We start from the raw sequence: 17,290 nt of genomic DNA, 5'->3' as shown, positions 1-17,290 counted from the left end.
CCAGCCCATGCTGTTACTGTTTGTTACTGTTGTTCAGCGGCCAGCAAGCAGAAAATGGCAAAAACCCCGGGTAAAACCCGAAAATACCTGGGGTTTCCCGGGTATTTTCGGGTATTACCCGCACTGGACGCTGGAGATCGTCGTGGGTCACTGCCAGGCCTTCCTTATTGTTGTTCAGCCGGCCTAACGTTAGCTACTGTTGTTGGGGAGCCCCACTGTTGTTCTGTTGTTACTGTTAACACTAGCAACACTGTTCAGCTCCCAACGTTAAACAGCTCTATCGACCGCGCCCCCTGCACGCGCCTCTGCTGGTGTGCGCCCATCTACTCGGCGGGGTCGGAGCTGCCTCTGGAAGGCACCGAGAGGTACAAAATGGCGCAAATGAGCTGTGCCACTGTGAAATGGAACTAGCCTAGAGCAACATGTGCGCGGGCGCTATACTTTGTAGAATCAAATAGTTTCTTTTTGCCCCCGGCGCATCGCCAACAGCTGGCGAAGCGCCCACAAGTGCCCTCGCGCGATTCCCTCCCCCACCTCGTTCGGGTAGACTCCACGCAGCGACGCCAGCGGCACCGCCGGCCCGCCGCCTCCGCCCATGACGCGAGCTCGCTCGTAGCCCGCGGGGCTGCCGTCGGCGTCGCGCACAAGGCCTGCCGCCTCCGCCAGTGGCACCTGCGGGTCGGTCGATGGGCCACTCAGTCCGAGTGAAGCGCCGGCCGCTCTCCGCGCGGCGCTTGGCCACCCACACGGCGCAGTCGCACTCCTCGGGCTGCAGGACGAGCGGCGGCGGCTCGCCCACCCGCACCGGCACAAAGGCAACCTATAACCACGATAGCACCTTCGGGTGCTTGCGGGTGCGTCCGCCGGAAGTCGCAGCCGAGGCGCGCCAAAAAGTGGCTCACGCGGCCGCCCGCCGCCCGCGCTTCGCGCCACCGATCGCGGCTGACCGGGAAGCATGACTCCCACAGGCAGGCCGCCGCCGCCTCGCCGCCGCCGCTGCCGCCGCCGCCCTCGGCCACAGCCAGCCCCGTCTCCTCGTGAAGCTCCCTCAGCGCCGCCGCCGCGGCCGTCGCGTCCGACACGTCGACGGACCCGCCCGGCATCACCCACGCGCCCGGAAATGAGCGCATGCTCTGCGGCCGGCGCGTCAGCAGCACCCGCTCGTCGGCGTCAATGGCTACCGCCACCGCACCCAGCCGCACCTCGCGAGGCGGCAGCGGGTCAAGCGCCGCGTCAGCGAGGATCGGGCAGCCCAGCCCTTCGTCGGTGGCGGCCTGGTGGCCGAGCGGCAGCAGGGGGCCGTCGCCCACTCCGGGCGGAGAGAGCTGCGCAGTCAGCCTGCCGCCGTGATCCCGCACCCACGCGCAGCGGACGGGTGCGGTCGCGCAGGCGATGGAGAGGTCGGGCAGCGGCGCGAGGCCGAGCGCGGCGACGAGGCAGGGCGACGAGCAGGCGGCACCGCGGAGGGTGGCCATATCGTGTGAGTCAGACGCACTTTGCCTTCGGGGGCAAGTGGCTAGGGTGGGCGTGCTTTCACAGCCTCACGAGAGTAAAGAAAATCCGCAACGTTGAGGGATTGTGGAGGATTGCACGACGTCACATTCTGTGAACGGTAAGTCCCCCCCATCCCCAGGGCCTCCAGGGCTCGCACCTCAACCTCTCACAGGCCAGCGCACAGCGCCATAGGACGTATTTTTCTCAATAACAAGGCTGTGAATTCATTCCGAACGGCGGTGCGGCAGGTTCGCTAGCCGATCCTCCACTTGACGCGGCGGCGATAAGCCGTCGCGATGCTATTCCTAGCGGCCTTCGTCGCGCCCGCCCTCGAGGCGCTGCTCGGTCGCGGCCCGCCGGCAGTCGCCCGCGCCCCGCTGCACGGGCTCGCTCCTCCGAGAGCTGTCGCGCCGCCGCACCTCTTTGCGACAACGGCCGACAGCCTTACTTTCGAGGCTGCCTCCCTCTGCGCGAGCTCAGCGGGGCCGGGCACCTTTGAGAGCCCGGACGCGCTGGAGGATGCGCTGCGTCGGCACGGGGTCGACACCTCGCGCTGGGACAGCGGCGCCTACAAGTCTTGCCGCCGGCTGTGGGAGGAAGTCGAGGCGGGCGAGTCGCTCCTCCGGTTCGCGGGATCGACGGTGGTGCGGGTGGTCAACGTGGTCAAGGTGGTGATCCGGCGGCCGCTCGACGACGGCATGCGCCTCTACGAGGCGGCGCAGCGCTTGCCGAACGGCCGCGTCCGCACGCGCGGCCTGCCTCTGTCGGAGAAGCTGCACTACCAGGAGCCTCTCCTGTCGGCGGCACACCGCGGGGTGGCGGAGGAGCTGGGCGGGCTGGGGGTGGGGTCGGCGGGCGCGGTGCAGGTGGACCTCTCGTCGCTGCGCCAGTGGCGAGAGGCCCGGTCCTCGTACTCGTACCCGACCCTCCTCTCGCACTACAACCTGCACCAGCTCGACGCGACGGTGCAGGGGCTCCCCTCGGGGTCCTTCCAGACGTCGGAGCGCGAGGCGGCGGGCCGGCTGCTGCACCTGTGGGAGTGGCGGCGGCAGCGGCCAGAGACCGCCTTCAACGACCTCACCACCGTCCTCTGGGCCATGTAAACGCGCTGCCGCCCCCTTCCATATGCTTGTTTGCGTCCGACGCCGCCTCCGCTGCCGCGCTTGCAAATGTAGACTTGCTTCCCTCGGCTGCGCGCGCGCGTCTCGCTGTGGGCGCCTGCCGGTGTGTCGCGCGGCGCGCCCGAGAGCGACTGAGCCTCGGACTCGACGCGCCGTCGCACCTATCTCGCAGAGTACCGTATTGTGTGTGTATGTCTTGTCCGTGCTGTGCTCTCGTCCACAACATCGCGGTGTGTGCAGTGTAGTTGTGCGCTGTGTTTGCACCTGTACCTTTTCGCGACATGTAACGAGTCTGAAAACTGCAACATTTAAAGCCGCAGCGCACACACCGCGATGCGCGCGCGCGCCGCGCCCAGTGCTCGAACTCTTTACCGGTATGGGAGTTTTTGGCTAATCAAACCCTAGGCCTGCACTAATCAAAAAGTGGTATGGGATACCACCTGCCTCACGGAAACCAAAGCGAGTCCGAGTGCATTTTTGCGGCTAAATCGGCGAAATCGGCAAAATACCGGTATTTTGCGGGTATGTGTGTAACTGTAGAGAGAACTCGGTTTGGGGCAGAGTGGGAGAACTTTTCGGCGGTCGTGGAGGTCGTGGAGGTCGTTGAGTGGCGAGTCACGCTCGTGCGGACAGCATCGATGCCGTCGCCGGACGCGGCGGCGAGGCACACGGGCGCCGGCGTGGCGCGTCGGCAGGCCCACCACGAGCGGATGCGCGACGAGCGCGCTCGGGAAGCGGCCGCGGGCGAGGCGGAGCTTCCGCCGGAGGACAACGCGGTCGAGATGGCGAGCGCCGTCCACGTGCTGGACAGCGTGCGGGAGGTGGGCCCGAACTACACCCTGCTGCGCAGCAAGGAGACGAAGGCGAAGCGGCGGAAGCGAAAGCGCGAGGATGCCAGGGCGGCGCTCGACGGCCACACTGTCCTGTCCACCGGATCGCGCCTCGAGATCTTCTGCGACAGCGAGCGGTGGTACCCTGCGACCGTCATGGCGCGGGAGGAGGACGGGGACGGACGGATCGTGCACGAGGTCGAGTACGACTGCTACCCGGATCGGCGGTGGTGGCACATGCTGGACGACGAGCGGTGGCGCGCCGTCCCAGAGCAGGCCGGCGCGGGCGCAGGCGGCGCTGCCGCAGACGGGGATGGGGATGCGGCGATGGACCGCGCGGACGGCGAGCAGGGTGCCCGTGCCGCGGGCGACGCCGAGGCGGCCGAGGTGCGGCCGGCGCCGCCTCCTGTGCGCCGGGGTGTGCGGCGCAGCGCGCTGGCGGACGCCCTCGAGGCGGAGGATGACGATACCGGGGTTGACGCCGTACTCGAGACGGAGCTGCAGAAAGTACGCCGCCGAGCGTGCCACCGAAGGCGTCCCGTCGGAGGTGATGGAGTGTGAGACCTGAGGCTGCGGAGGTGACGCCTGAGGTATCGGCCCGTGCACAGCGACTCAGCCGGCGACCGCCACGGGCTCAGACGAGACTTGTCGACGCGTTCCGGCTCAGCTTCACCGTGGTCATCGGGCGTCTGTCGACGTCAGGACCACCCATACAGCTCGCGGGTTTGAGGTCGCAAGAGCCAAGATGGTGGCGTTTGGACATCCCAACCATCACACAAGACAGCCTGTAGGTGATGGCGGGACGGCGCAGTGTTTTTGGCACTCGGCAGTAGGCACCCGCGGCACGGCCCCGCTGTCGGCTCTCGCGGGCTGCGGAACCGGCCCCAGAAGGGGACGGTCCGGGCGAGTGTGGCAGCTCCTGCGCTAGTATGGGCACCCTCATCACAACACTACTGATCCTGGTCATTAGAGCTGCCAGGGATAGCGTCAGAAGCCGGTAGGAGTCAAAACCCCTCATATTTGAGACATCGTGTCCCATATAGTTACTCGTGCAACAACCCGATAGACCAGCGCACGACACCCAGGGAGCGACTGCAGCTCTGAGTGTGAGGAAAGTGGGAGGTGCGCGCGGAGCGCGGGCGGGTCGATGGCGGAGCGCGGATCGCGGTGCACAGCTGTGCCACCTCACAACACACCCTATAGCACACACTTCACCACCCCCAGTCGACGGAGGACGGACTGGGGACTGCCAGTCCACCCCCGCATTGCAGTTTGCACCCCGCAGCGCCGCACGGCTCCAATCCCGGCGCGGGCGGGGCGGGCGGGGCGGCCCCAGCCCAATCTCAACAACCCGCCGCATGATGCGGCATCTCAATGTTGTAACTAGGAGATGTAGTGCGAACATACTGCAGTGCTCTGCCTCTGCAAGGGTCCAAACATAACGGTCCAGCGCCTTTTCCCTCATTCCACCACGCTTGCAGCACGCATGCACGACGAGGAGAAGCTTGCAACTCAGTCCAGCTTAAGCTCGCCTATGGGCTCGCTGGAAGGCGAGTCGTCCGTTGCCGACTTGGCTGTCCTAGCGCGCTTCCCGTCTGGATCGTCAAACACAGCTGTGCCATCCTCAATGAGGCAGTCCCCACACCGATGCTGCCAACGGGCACTCCGTGGTGCGACTCAGCGCGCCTCACAGACTGCTCGGAGAATGGGGCCGACCCATCTGCCCAGCGAAAGCCCTTCAAGCCACATTCCGCTCCCAGAGGACACTTGTAAATTGGCGGCCGAGATTTTGTGGCAGGCCATTCTTGACGGTCCTTGGCCCGTCCATGGGCGTCTTGTGGACGGGGCAGATGAAATCGTCGCGTGTCCTCTTTGTCTTAGGAGGCGTCTGGGGGTTGGCACCCTCCACGGCCTCGCAGTACGCCAGCCACGCGGTCACCTTGGCTGAGGGCTGCACAAGGGAGCGAGCCCACTCGAGGTAGGATGGCTCGCGCGTCCGGGCCTGCTCGTAGGTGAGAGACGAGTGCTTGCCCCGAGCATCTCGCTAGCAAGTGCGTCAGACATCGATCCTGGCAGTCTCTCGCAACCACAGGCACACTGACACAGGGGTGGCAGGGGCGGCGGCAGGAGTCTCCCACGTATACTATGCGGGCCTCGCTAGAGGTGCGTCCTGTGTGTGTCCTCGTCCTTGAGGGGGAAGGGGAAGGGGCTGTGTGTCTGTGCATGCATGCATGTGTGTGTGTGTGTGTGTGTGTGTGTGTGTGTGTGTGTGTGTGTGTGTGCGTGCGTGTGTGCGTGTGTGGGCGCTGTGCGAGCCGCCCTGAACGCCACGAGCGCGCCGCGAGCGCAGTCCAGAGCTTCGGGCTCGACGTGTGAATTTCTTTTTCGAGTATTTATTCCTCGAACGGGACAACAATATCCTCGAGGACTAGTCATTGTTGAAGAAATCGCAGCGCCCTTCTCTGCGCACAAACTGTGCGATATATCTGTTCTCTGTTCGACCGTCCGTGCCTGCGATCTGGGGGCACTGGGGGCGGGGGGACGGGGTTGTGCTTTTCGTTGTGCCGAAGGTGCTAGGTGGTTTCTTCTTAATAACACTTCAACACGGTATTACTCTGAGGCTAGCGAGCTGGTCCCATCCCGCCCCGGCGCTGCCGCACCCACCAGCTGGTCGAGGCCTTCGTCCAGCCGGGACTCATACTTGATGCGTCGCTCCCAAAATAGCGCCGAGTCGAGCCGGAAGAGGCCAGCCTCCTTGACCGCGGTCCGTGTCTCTCGCGAGAACGCGAGGGGGCGACCATCGCTGTCGAACTTTTCCCCAAACATCTTCAGCAGAGAGACGACCGACTCCCATCCCGGTGACTCGCGCACCTCGTCGGAGCCATAGAGCCGCACCAGCGGCTGCAGTGCCTCCTTCACCTGGAGCTGCCAGTCCTCGAGGAGCGTCCCAAACTTCGCGTCGAGGATGAAGGCGTCATACGCCCGCCCCCTCTCGCTCATCCAGCCGATGCAATCGAGCAGAGCGTCGTGAATCCAGGCGGCATGCGCCTTTTCCTCGCTCGCGTGCTCCGCCTCGCAGCACGAGACAATATCAAAGTCGTCCTCCCAGAGGCGACGGAACATCGGGTTCTCGACGAGGGTGAGGATGGTACCCATCTTGATCTCTCTCATCTGCTCCGGCTCCATGTCCTTGTACAGCGCCTTGCGCACCTGGTCGATGATGAGGTGCACGTTGTCGTCCGTCATGCTGCACCCAACGAAGAGGCACTGCTTGTAGAGCAGCTCCTGCTGCACGACTCCGCGCAGTGCCCGCCCGTGGTCCTACAGCCAGCGCGGCGAGGGTTGAGGCGAACCCGGACTGCCTCTCGGGCAGGTGCAGCTGCAGGCTTGCATCGACCTCGAAACGCATGTAGTCCTGCCGCGTGAGGACAATGGAGGTGGGGCGCGAGACGCAGCCGTGCAGCTTCAGCACATGCAGCGGCTTCTTGTCGCGATCCTCCTCGCGGTCGAGCTTGTACGCCTCCCACGGGATGCGCAGACAGTGGCCGCCGGCCGATTGGCAGGCGTCCTCGTATAGGTCGTCATAATTGGTCGTGATGGCTGTCATCCGAAGCGTCGCAGCGATCGCATGCGCTGGAGTATATCTGCCCCTCTGCACACACCGCCTCACCTCCTCCTTGAACGTCTTCTCGCCGCCGATCCGATCGCGAATGAGCGACGCCTGGTCGAGGTAGTTGAGCCGGCTCAGTGAAGCCCGCTCCGCGTCGCTAAAGCCAGCGCGGCGGGAGAGCGTCTCTAGCAGACCCTCCCACGACGGCAGCCCCGAGGGGAAGCTTACGCCCGCGCCCAAGAAGAGCGCGAGCCGGTCCTCGGCCGCCGCCGAGGCCAAGTGCTGGCAGGTGCCAAGCTGTTCCTCCGAGAGCATCCAGAAGGGCCCCGCTCTGTCTGAAGGGCAGTGCTTTTCGCGCAGCACCTGCATTACCCGGAAGGCGCCCGAGTCGGTGGTGCACACGGCGCAATCGACGCCAAAGTCTCGCACGGCGTGGTACATCATCGGCAGCACCTCCTCTACGATGAGGCCCTCCTCCTTGATGGTGTCATTCTTGTCCATCAGCCCGACGCCTGGCAGAGGCAGACCCAACAGAGGCCTGGGCCGGCCAAGGCCACTGACCTGCCCCTTGAGCGCGCTGCCCGCCTCCTTGAGGAACGCGGCCACGACGGCAACCACTTTGGACTTGATTGTCGCCTCGCTCTCACCACCATAATGCTCAGCGGCAATCTTCCCGCGATACTGTCGTATCGATCCGACGCCGTCACGGCCACCAAATCCACGGAGCATCGTCAGCTTCAGCCCGTCTTGACCGCTATCCTGCGCGTCGTGAGGGAGGAGGAACGCATCCGCGGCAAAGCCGGTGATGGAACAATGCAAAATGAAAACGTGGCCTATCTCGGATGGTTGCGGCAACGAGCCACTTGTACTCGTGCCACCCTCTTGCGAGAAAGGCGGTGGCGGCGGCGGCAGGCGCGGCGATGGAGGCTCCATCTCCCTCAGTTGACGCTCCAGCTCACGACTGCGAGCCTCGGCCTCGTCACGCTCCTTTGTGACTCTCCTTAGTGCCGCCTTGGTCTCATTGTGTCTTCGAGAGAAGAGGTGCGACATGCTCTGGCACTGCGAGCAGCGCCCGGCAGTGCCGCGGACGCACGAGAGCAGCGCCCGGACGAACGTTTTTGTGATTCACGGATCCCCATCATCCGGCCCGCTGGGTGCGCTTCTCAGCTCCCCGGCCCTGGATGTGAGGTTACCGACTGCACTCCAAGTGCTCCAAGGATGTCGCTTCATAAGGTCTTGACCGAACGCGGCGAGGTGCCCCCGAGACGCTTGTCGGACTTTAGCCCGATTGTGGAGGAAAGTGCAGTTTTTTGAAGAGCGTTTCGAGGTCACCGAGGCCCTGACACACGACGAACAACGCGACTGCCACGACGGTCTGAATGAATGCGAGTGGGCAGTGGGTAGCACATTCCTTCTGTCCGTCCGGGCACCGACCGCCCGTCCGTCCGTGCTCCGTCCGGTGGTGTGCTGTGTGGGGGGCCATGTGTGTGTCCTGCGCCTTGGCCACTGCAGCGTGGACCGTCAATGGAGTATGCGCACCCCGTCGATCCCTTCTCCCTCCGGCGGCACAACTGTCCGATTGCCGCCTCGCCACTCCCGCTCCCCACAGAGACCGCCCTCGTGCCCCGCGTGTCCACCCGCGACGCTGCGCGGTCTCGCTCAGCCGACGACCGTCATGTCACCCGCCTTGCTGAGGCGCACGATGTGGTCCGCGAAGCGCATGAACTGCGCGCGGTGGCTCACGGCAACCACCTGCGTCGTGCGCGAGAGCTCCTTGATGAGCGACGCCACGCGGATCGTGTTTGCCTCATCGAGCGCCGCGTCCACTTCGTCGAGCAGGATGAAGAGCGACGGGCGGTGGTGCGCCACGGCCAGCAGGAGGGAGAGCTTGAGCAGCGTCCGCTGGCCGCCGCTCAGCTCCTCCAGCCCCGAGCGCCAGCCTCCAGCCGCCTCGCCGCCCTCTCCCGCCTCCGCCGGCTCGGAGACGGCCGCGGCGCGCGAGCGGATGAGGAACCTCACGCCCGACGCCTCGGGGTTGGCTGGGTCGGCGCACACCATGTCCACCTCCATCGCCGGCACCGCCTCGGCAAAGATGAGGCGCGTCTTGTCTCGGATCTTTGCAAAGGCTGCCGCGTTGGCGCGCTGCACGCGGCCGCGCATCTGCTCGATTCCGCTGAGCAAGTTCTCGATCGACGCGGCCGTGACCGCCTCCTTGCGCTTGCACTCCTCGAGCCTCGCAAGCCGCGACGAGGCCGTGCCGTGGAGCCGCTTCCGCAGCGACGCGCGCGAGCCGTGCTGCTGCTCGATCTCAGCGCGTCTGCGCTGGCGCGTTCGCGCCTCTGCGCGGCTGTGGTCGAGGAGGCGCCTCAGCCGCGCCGCGGCCCCGCCACCGTTGCCCGGGCCCGACTTGGATCCGTGCTTGGCTCCAGCGGCGCTGCTTCCGGCTCCGTTGGTGCCGTCAGCGTTCTGGGACGGCTCCACCTCCATCGGCTCCGCGGCATCTTCGTTTGGGTCGTTGTCGCCCTCGCCCACGCCCGCGTCCTCGCCCTCGCCCTCGCTCCCGCAGCTGTCATCACTGGCCTCGGCAGCCTCGGCCGCGAACGAGAGCCCCTCCGCGAGTGCCGCCCCCGCCGCCTCCCTCCGCGACTCGAGCACCAGGGCGCGCGACCGCGCCGCCGCCTCGGCGGCGTGCGCCTCCCGCCCCACCTGTCGCCGGCGCGCCTGCATCGCCTCGAGAGCGGCCCGGCACGCGAGCACCGCCCCGCTCGCCGAAGCGACCTCCTCCGCCGCCTCCGCCTCGGCGTGCTCGTGCCGCTCGAGGTCTCGCAGCGACGCTGCGAGTGCCGAGGCGTGCCCCTCCGAGCTCAGCCGCAGCTCCGCGGCCTCGTCTTCCGCGAGCACGAGCGGGCCCGCCGATTGCAGCTCCACTTGCCGCTGCTCCGCCGCGCGCAACCGCCCCTCGATCTCCTCCGCCCTCGCCCTCGCCGCGAGCGCCCGGTCCTGCGGCTCGCGGCCCGCCCGGCCGCCAGACGGGTTGCTTGCGGCCGCTGCCCGGGCCCTGTCGGAGAGCGCCGCCGCCTCGGCCGCCCGCTCATGCTGCGCGAGGCACGCGAAGCGCGACGCCTCGACGAGGCCGTCCAGTTGTGCGAGCCGCCTCACCGCCCACTCCTCGCTCGAGGAGGCACGCGCCTCTGCGGCCAGCGCCTCCTCGAGCGACGTGAGCGCCTCGCGCGCGGCAGCCGCGCCGACCGACGCCTGCCGCGCCGCCTCTGAGGCTAGTTGCTGCTCGAGCATGAGCCGAAAGGAGCGAGACTCGCCGCGGTGTCCGCCCGACACGCGGCCGCGCTCGTGCACGGTGCCGTCGGTCGTGACGCAAGGCAGGGTGGAGCACGCGATGACCTGGGCGGCCGTCGCGTCGCTGTCGACGATGACGTGCCCGCCCAGCGCCTGCCTCACAGCGGGTGCAACACGCTCCGGGAAGCGCAGCAGCTCCCGCGGCGCGACGACCCGCGCACCAAAGCGCGCAGAGAGCGCGGCGTGCTCCGCCGAGTGGTCGCGGCTCCGCAGCCGGTCGAGGGGCCACACGCGCACTTGCCCGCCCCGGCGTCGCGCCTCGTCGAGCAGCGGGAGCGCCTCGGCGGCGGTGTCGACGAGCCGCACGCCGAGGTGGTGCGAGGCGATGCAGTGCAGCGCTGCGAGGCAGCCTTCCAGCCGCGGCTCCTCCTCCGCGAGCGCGACGGCAGAGCAGAGCGTCTCGCAGCCGGCCGGCGCGTACTGCGCAAGCCGGTTGCGTGCGGCGTGCGCCTTCTCCTCGGCGGTGGCCAGGCGCGCCTCGGCCTCCGCCAGCGCGCTGCGCCGCACCTCCACCGCGACCTCTCGCGAGGTTGCATTGTCTCTCTCCGCGGCGCTGGCCGACTCGGCGGTGCGCTTGGCGGAGGCGCTCGCCTCGCGCTGGCGCGACAGCTCTGTGGTCGCACCTCGCTGCTGCGCGAGCAGCTGACTCAGCCGTCCGTCCGCCTCCCTTGCGGCTGCGGCAGCCACCTCGTGCCTGCCGCGCGCCTCGTCCGCGTCGGCCGCCGTCACGGCGGGCGAGCTGCTGCCACGCTCGCCCGCAGCGGCCTCTTGCTGCGCCCGCTGGGCGACGGCCAGCTCTCCGCGCAGCCTCGAGATGGCGACGGCCGTCGCGTGGCACTCGGCGCCGGCGCGGCCGCTCTCCTCGAGGAGCGAGCGCAGCTCCGCCTCGCACACCTCGCGCTGAACGACGGCGTCCACGGCGGCGGCCTCCGAGGCGAGGCCGCTGTCGCGCGCGGCGGTGACCGAGCGGCGCGCCGCCGACAGCGCCGCCGACGCCTCCTTGAGCCGCGCCTCGCTCTGCGCCTTGTCCGAGTCGATGCTCGCCAGCTCGAGGCTGGCCCCTCCCGCCTCCTGCCTCGCCTCCTCGCCCGCCGCGGCGATCTCGCGGGAGAGCTCGTCGCGCTCCGCCTTCAGCGCCCCGCAGAGCCGCCCCACCTCCTCGCGCTGCCTGCCGCTCGCCGCGCGCTCCCGCGCCGTGAGCGCACGAAGCTCGGCCAGCGCCTCGCTGGCGGCGCGCTCCTTGGAGCGAGCGGCGTCCAGGGTGGCGAGCGTCTGTCTCACGCTCTCGAGCGTGGCGCGCTCCCTCGCGAGCTTGGTCTCCGCGGTGGAGGCCGCCGCGTTGAAGCGAGAGGCCCCGCTCGCGCTCAGAACCATCTTGGCCGCCTAGAGAGCGGCACAGGAGCCGTCACCGCGACACCCGGCCCGCGTGTGCCATCGCACCGAGCGGGAACCTCGGCGCCGCTGAGGGCGGCTCCCGCGACGCCCTGCCGCACGAAGAAGGACGCGTCCGTGTCGAGGCCCGCAGCGCTGAGTGCGTCCCGGGCCTGCTGCAGCGTCGCGACGCGCCCATCGACGCTGAGAGTCCGCGCGCCGTCCTCGCGTATGCGCGCGAGGAGCGTCAGGCTGTCGCCGCCGCCGCCACCGCCGCTGGCAGAGGAGGCGGCGGCGGTGCTGCTGAGCTGCAGGCGTACCATCGGGGGGCCTCGACGGCCGCGGTGAGCGAGGTCCGACCACGCCCGGGTCTTGAGCGCCGCTGAGTCCTGCGCGAGCGCAAAGAGGAGGCTGTCGATGACGTTGGACTTGCCGCTGCCGTTCGGCCCGACGATGACGTTGAGGCCCGGCTTCAGGCCGATTTTGACCTCGTCGCCAAACGAGCGGAAGTGCTGGACGGAGACCTGCTCCATTTGGCTGTGAGACGCTGTTTGTTCCAGAATTTTTATGTGTTTCCGGCCCTGCTACCCCTGCTAGGCACGGGACTGGCGAGCAAAGAGAAAGCATGCACGCACATCCAGTCGAGAACACACAGACAGGCAGCGTTTCGATCACAGACAGAGTCGAGAACGGACAGTCAGAGACGACAGTCAGAGAGATGTGGCCCAACACTGGGTGGGGGTCCCAGCAGGAAGGCGAATCGTGCGATTACGGCCTCTCTATACGCGCGCGTCGGGGTGAGCTCTAGCTCGCGTCTTCACGCAAAAACACATCGGCCCACCCCCGGGCCCAGGTCACGCAAAAACACCGCACGGCCCTCGAGTAAGCAGCTACCTTAGCACAGATCAGTCCCAGCCAGTCACGATAAGGACAAAGGAGGGGGCGAAACGAACTCAGCTCTGATCACGCGCGATTCCGTCTCACTGCGCCTCCTGCCACGCTCGGATCATCCGGCGGAGCGAGTGGTTGGGGAAGAGCCCCGTGTACTCGAGCGCCTCGCCCGTCAGCGGGCTCGTCGACTTGGTCGTGAGCCAGCGCTCGATCGCCGACCGCTCGTACGACTGCCCGTCGGCCGCCATCACCGGGTCGGCCATGACCTCCGTCGTGATGGGGCATAGGAAGTCGTCGGGCGGCTCAGCTGACGCGTCCGACTCGCGCAGCTCGCCCGTGTGCGGCTCGGCGACACGCGCCTGCTCCTCCACCGCCCGCCTCTCCTCCAGCCTCGCGCTCTCCTCGAGCGCCGCCGCCAGCTCCACCTCCTCTGCCGCAGCCACTGTATCGTCCTCGTCCTCCGCCTCTGCAGCCTCCTCTTGCGCCTGAGACGGCCCAGCTGCGCCCTGACCCTTCTTCTTCTTCTGCTTCTTCTTTTTGCCCTTCTTGGATGTCTTGCTCTCATCGGCCTGCGCCGCCTGTGCCTCCGCCTCTTCTTCCGCCAGCAGTGCGTCGGCATGCCGCGCCGCCTCCGCCTCCGCCACCGCCTCCGCCTCTGCCTTCACCGCCGCCAAGTGCTCCTCAAAGGTGCGCATGCACTCGGCGTTGCCCCTATTCTTGGCGAGCTGGATCGCGGTCTTGCCGCTCGCAGTGCGCAACGCTGTGTCTGCGCCCGCCCGAAGCAAACGGAGCATGGTGGCGGGGTGGTTTTGGTAGGCCGCATACATCAGCGCGGTCTGGCCGACGCTGTCTTGCTTGTTGACCTCTGCCCCGCGCTGCATCAGCATGTCGACCACCCGCTCGTGTCCGCTCATGGCGGCGCCCGTCAGCGCGGTGTTGCCTTTGCTGTTCTGATGGTTGATCTCCGCGCCGCCCCGCAGCAGCAGGTCGACCACCCGCTCGTGGCCGCTGTTAGCGGCGTACAGCAGCGCGGTGTTGCCGCTTTTGTGCTGCAAACCGACCTCCGCGTCGTGTAGCAGCAACGTCTCGACCACCTGCTCATGTCCCTTGCCGGCGGCCTCCATCAGCGCGGTGAAGCCAATGCTGCTCTGGTATTGTATCTTCGCGCCGCGCTGCACCAGGGTACCGACCAGCTGCGCGTGGCCGCTGCGAGCGGCAAGCATCAGCAGCGTGATGCCGAAGACTTGCGTCGCATTGACGTCCCCGCCGCTGCTGAGCCACGCCAGCACCGCTGCCTCGTCACCTTGGGCAACCGCGTGCACGATCTCGTCAGGGAGGCCGCCCTCTGCGCCACCCGCGCCGCCCTCGCCGACAGAAGAGACGGCGGCGCGGACGATGTCGTCGTACGCCTTCTTCCGCGCCACTTCTCGTTCAAGGAGGTGCTTCCGGACGACATCGACGCACGCGCGGTGGCCCTTCGCATTGGCATACTGCAGCGCGGACCTGCCGTCCGACAGAGAAGCGACGGGCAGTAGGCGGCTCATGATGGCGGGATGGTTGCAGCTGGCGGCGCATATCAGCGCGGTGTGGCCTTTGCTGTTCTGCTTGTTGATCGCTGCTCCACGCTGCAGCAGCAAGTCTACCACCTGCTCGTGGCCGGTGCCAGCGGCGAGCATCAGCGCGGTGACGCCGTCGCTGCTCTGCAGGTTGATCTCCGCGCCGCGCCGCAGCAGCAAGTCGACCACATGCTCGTGGCCGGTGCCAGCGGCGACGATCAGCGCGGTGTAGCCTTTGCTGCTGTCCTGCAGGTTGATCTCCGCGCCGCGCTGAAGCAGCAAATCGACCACCCGCCGGTTGCCTCTGGCAGCGGCACTCATCAGCGCGGTGACGCCGCTCCCGGTGGTCGCATTGACCTTCCCGCCGCTGTCGAGCCACGCCAGCAGCGCCGCCTCGTCGCCTCGCCCAGCCGCTGTCGCCGCCTCTTTGGGAAGTCTGCCCACTGAGCTCGAGGAGGCCGCAGCCCTCGATCCCGCCGCCGCCTCGCCCGAGGAAGCGCCGCCCGCGCCGCCCGCCGCCGCCTCGCCCGAGGAAGCGCCGCCCGCGCCGCCCGCCGCCGCCTCGCGCCGGCCCGCAGTCACTTCCTCCGCGATGTGCTGCCGGAAGGCCTCGACGCACGCTGCGTGGCCCTTCTCCTTGGCACACTGCAGCGCGGACCTGCCGTCCTCACAGCACAGCTTGGTATCCGCGCCCGCCCTCAACAAGTGGAGCACGATTCCAGGGTGGCCGTTGCCGGCGGCGTTCATCAGCGCGGTCCAGCCGTCGCTGCTCTGCAGGTTGATCTCCGCTTTGTGCTGCAGCAGCAGGTCGATAGCCCGTTCGTGACCGTTCATGGCGGCGAGCATCAGCAGTGAGACGCCGCTCCCGGTGGTCGCATTGACCTTCCCGCCGCTGTCGAGCCACGCCCGCAACACCACCTCTCCTCCCCCAGCCGCGTCATTGACATCTTCCGGAGACAGCCTCTTGGCCAGCTCGGTAATGGACCGGAGTTGCAGGCTGCTAGGGTCAACCACTAACATTCTGGGCTCGCCATCGGCACCGGGCGACAGCTCAATGGGGAGGCGACCCGATTCGTTGGGCTCTCCGACGACGACCGCCAGGCGGCCGTTGAGGGCGGGCTCGGGCAGCGAGTGCAGCTCGACATAGTCGCCAACCGGCATTGACGACTGCACAACGCCCGTGTACGTTGCGCGATCCGCACTTTGGACCTACGCCCCGCACGCGTGCTTTCTTTTCACGAGAGGGCCCGGCAGAGGATTCCGACGTTTCTTGCCGCTTGTGTTAAGATCTAGTGCCATTTCCTCAGTAAATGGCCAGAAGACCGGCCCGCAAGTGCTCCGCAGCAGCCTCGCTGGGCCAGAAGATCGGCCCGCGAGGTGGGGTGCTAGTATGAGACCGACCCGTCGCAGTTCTCTTGCTCCAAGCGCTTGCGCTTCGGCGGTTAGTGGTGCACTAACCTCCGAGACCTTTCGGGGCGCTCCTCATCCAAACCCTGTGAAAGAGTCGGAACGAAAATCCTTGTCGTGCCAGTGTGCTGTGAGAGAGGCTTGCACTTAAGAATTCTTTCGCGTGCCCGGCGTAAAATTCTTTCTGGTTCGTGCCGCCTTGGCCGGGAGCGCCCCTCTCTCTTAACGCGCGCGCGGAGGCATCCACATGCACGCCGGCCGCGAGAAGCGCTCCAAGCCCGTCAAGAAGAAGGCGCGCGCGGTCGCGGATGAGGAGCCTGAGCTGGTCGGCCCGAGCAAGCGCGACCGCTTCCTCAAAAAGAGCGGCCGCAACAAGTCGGACCTCGACGAGTCATGGCCGAGCCCGCAGCCGTCTCGGCCGGACGAGGAGGGAGAGGCGAGTAGCGCAGTGCCGCGCAGCCAGCGGCGGGGTGGGATGGCCGCCGCAGTCCACGTCGGCACAGAGGTGTTCATGGGCTGGGAGGAGGTGCTCGGCTCGCGCGAGTTGCTGCGGCGGCGGCTCGTCGCCATCTCCGCTGTGCACGGCTGGGAGGCCCGTTCGGGCCGCAAGACCTTCCTCGGCGGCATCGCGCCCGGAGCGCTGATCGAGAGCCTGCGGTCCGAGGTGGCGGAGCTCGACGCTGCGGCGGAGCTCGCCTCCAAGGCAGAGGTGCTGCTCGAGCTGAGGCAAGCGCGCGCTGCCCTCGAGGCGCTGTCGGAGGAGCGCGAGCAGGCGGCGGACGACCTGGCGGCGCTGCGGGACGAACACTTTGAGGTGTGTCGTCGCGTGCTCTTCTCGCACAGCGCGCCGCACCCCGCAGCTAAACGATTCGTGCCCGCTTCACCAAGTGCCGCCTCTCCGCCTCCCGCGGCAGGTCCGCGACCTCCTCGGGCGGCAGGGCGACGAGCTTGAGAAGCTGCGCACCCTCGTGCGCGCCGCGCAGCCGACGGGAGACGCCAGTGCGGGGGCGGCGGCCGGCGGCGCCAGCGGCGAGGCTGAGGCCGCCTCCGCTGCTTTGCCTGGCGCGGCGGGCGCGGCTCCGTTCCAAGCGGTGCTCTCTCGGGAGGACCTGCCGGGGGGGCGGCGCTGTGTGGAGGCGCTCGCGCGGCTCAAGCTGCCGGACGAGGCGTCGATGGCGCCGCGTGAGCTGGCTTGCTGGCACGAAAACAAGCGGACGATCGAAAACAGCCTCAAGACGCTCTCGGGCCAGATCTACTCGGCGCGCGCGCGCATCGTATACGAGATCATCCAGAACGCGGACGACTGCTCGTACGACGCCGAGAGCGGCGAGCGGCCGCAGCTGCACATCGAGTGCAGCGATGAGGCTCTCTGCAGCTGGCACAACGAGTGAGTTGCCGCGATACACTGATCAGTACATAGGAGGGGAGGTCCACCAAGCCACTGACGGCGGCTCCGGCTCGCAACTCGTAGGCGCGGCTTCCAGCCCAAGGACCTGTACGCCATGTGCCAGGTCGGCGAGTCGAGCAAGCCGGCCGGCAGCGGCAAGATTGGCCGCAAGGGCATCGGCTTCAAGTCCGTCTTTCAGATCTCGGACGCGCCGATGCTCGTCTCTCCGCCGTTCCAGTTCTGCTTCGACACCGTCGCGCGCGGCATCT

The 17,290-nt window shown here is 67.6% G+C and overlaps 5 protein-coding genes across 5 annotated transcripts; 1 reads left to right on the top strand and 4 right to left on the bottom strand.

The window, feature by feature from the left end:
• Window positions 1–450: 450 nt before the first annotated feature.
• On the bottom strand, window positions 451–1,475 carry EMIHUDRAFT_209757 (hypothetical protein; the record flags this gene model as incomplete). The annotated part of the gene is made up of 3 exons (XM_005770156.1): window positions 451–672; window positions 743–820; window positions 1,020–1,475. The coding sequence occupies 3 exons, from the start codon at window positions 1,473–1,475 to the stop codon at window positions 451–453; spliced, it is 756 nt and encodes a 251-aa protein (XP_005770213.1).
• A 315-nt stretch (window positions 1,476–1,790) lies between these two features.
• Window positions 1,791–2,597, top strand: EMIHUDRAFT_209756 (hypothetical protein; the record flags this gene model as incomplete). The annotated part of the gene is made up of 1 exon (XM_005770155.1): window positions 1,791–2,597. The coding sequence occupies one exon, from the start codon at window positions 1,791–1,793 to the stop codon at window positions 2,595–2,597; it is 807 nt and encodes a 268-aa protein (XP_005770212.1).
• Window positions 2,598–6,055: 3,458 nt separating this feature from the next.
• EMIHUDRAFT_209753 (hypothetical protein) lies at window positions 6,056–7,988 on the bottom strand (the record flags this gene model as incomplete). Its single annotated transcript, XM_005770154.1, has 2 exons — window positions 6,056–6,766; window positions 6,843–7,988. 2 exons carry the CDS (start codon window positions 7,986–7,988, stop codon window positions 6,056–6,058), a joined length of 1,857 nt encoding a protein of 618 aa, XP_005770211.1.
• Window positions 7,989–8,654: 666 nt separating this feature from the next.
• Window positions 8,655–9,545, bottom strand: EMIHUDRAFT_355736 (hypothetical protein; the record flags this gene model as incomplete). Its single annotated transcript, XM_005770153.1, has 1 exon — window positions 8,655–9,545. One exon carries the CDS (start codon window positions 9,540–9,542, stop codon window positions 8,715–8,717), a length of 828 nt encoding a protein of 275 aa, XP_005770210.1. The 3' UTR covers window positions 8,655–8,714.
• Window positions 9,546–12,766: 3,221 nt separating this feature from the next.
• Window positions 12,767–12,982, bottom strand: EMIHUDRAFT_60131 (hypothetical protein; the record flags this gene model as incomplete). The annotated part of the gene is made up of 1 exon (XM_005770152.1): window positions 12,767–12,982. A coding segment is annotated over one exon (216 nt), but the record flags the coding sequence as incomplete, so codon positions are not given.
• Between the last annotated feature and the right edge of the window lie 4,308 nt (window positions 12,983–17,290).

This window comes from Emiliania huxleyi (genome assembly GCF_000372725.1).
Source record: "Emiliania huxleyi CCMP1516 unplaced genomic scaffold EMIHUscaffold_40, whole genome shotgun sequence".
Classification (NCBI taxonomy): Eukaryota; Haptophyta; order Isochrysidales; family Noelaerhabdaceae; genus Emiliania; species Emiliania huxleyi.
Note: the sequence above shows the minus strand (reverse complement) of the source record. Positions and strands in the feature narration are given on the sequence as shown.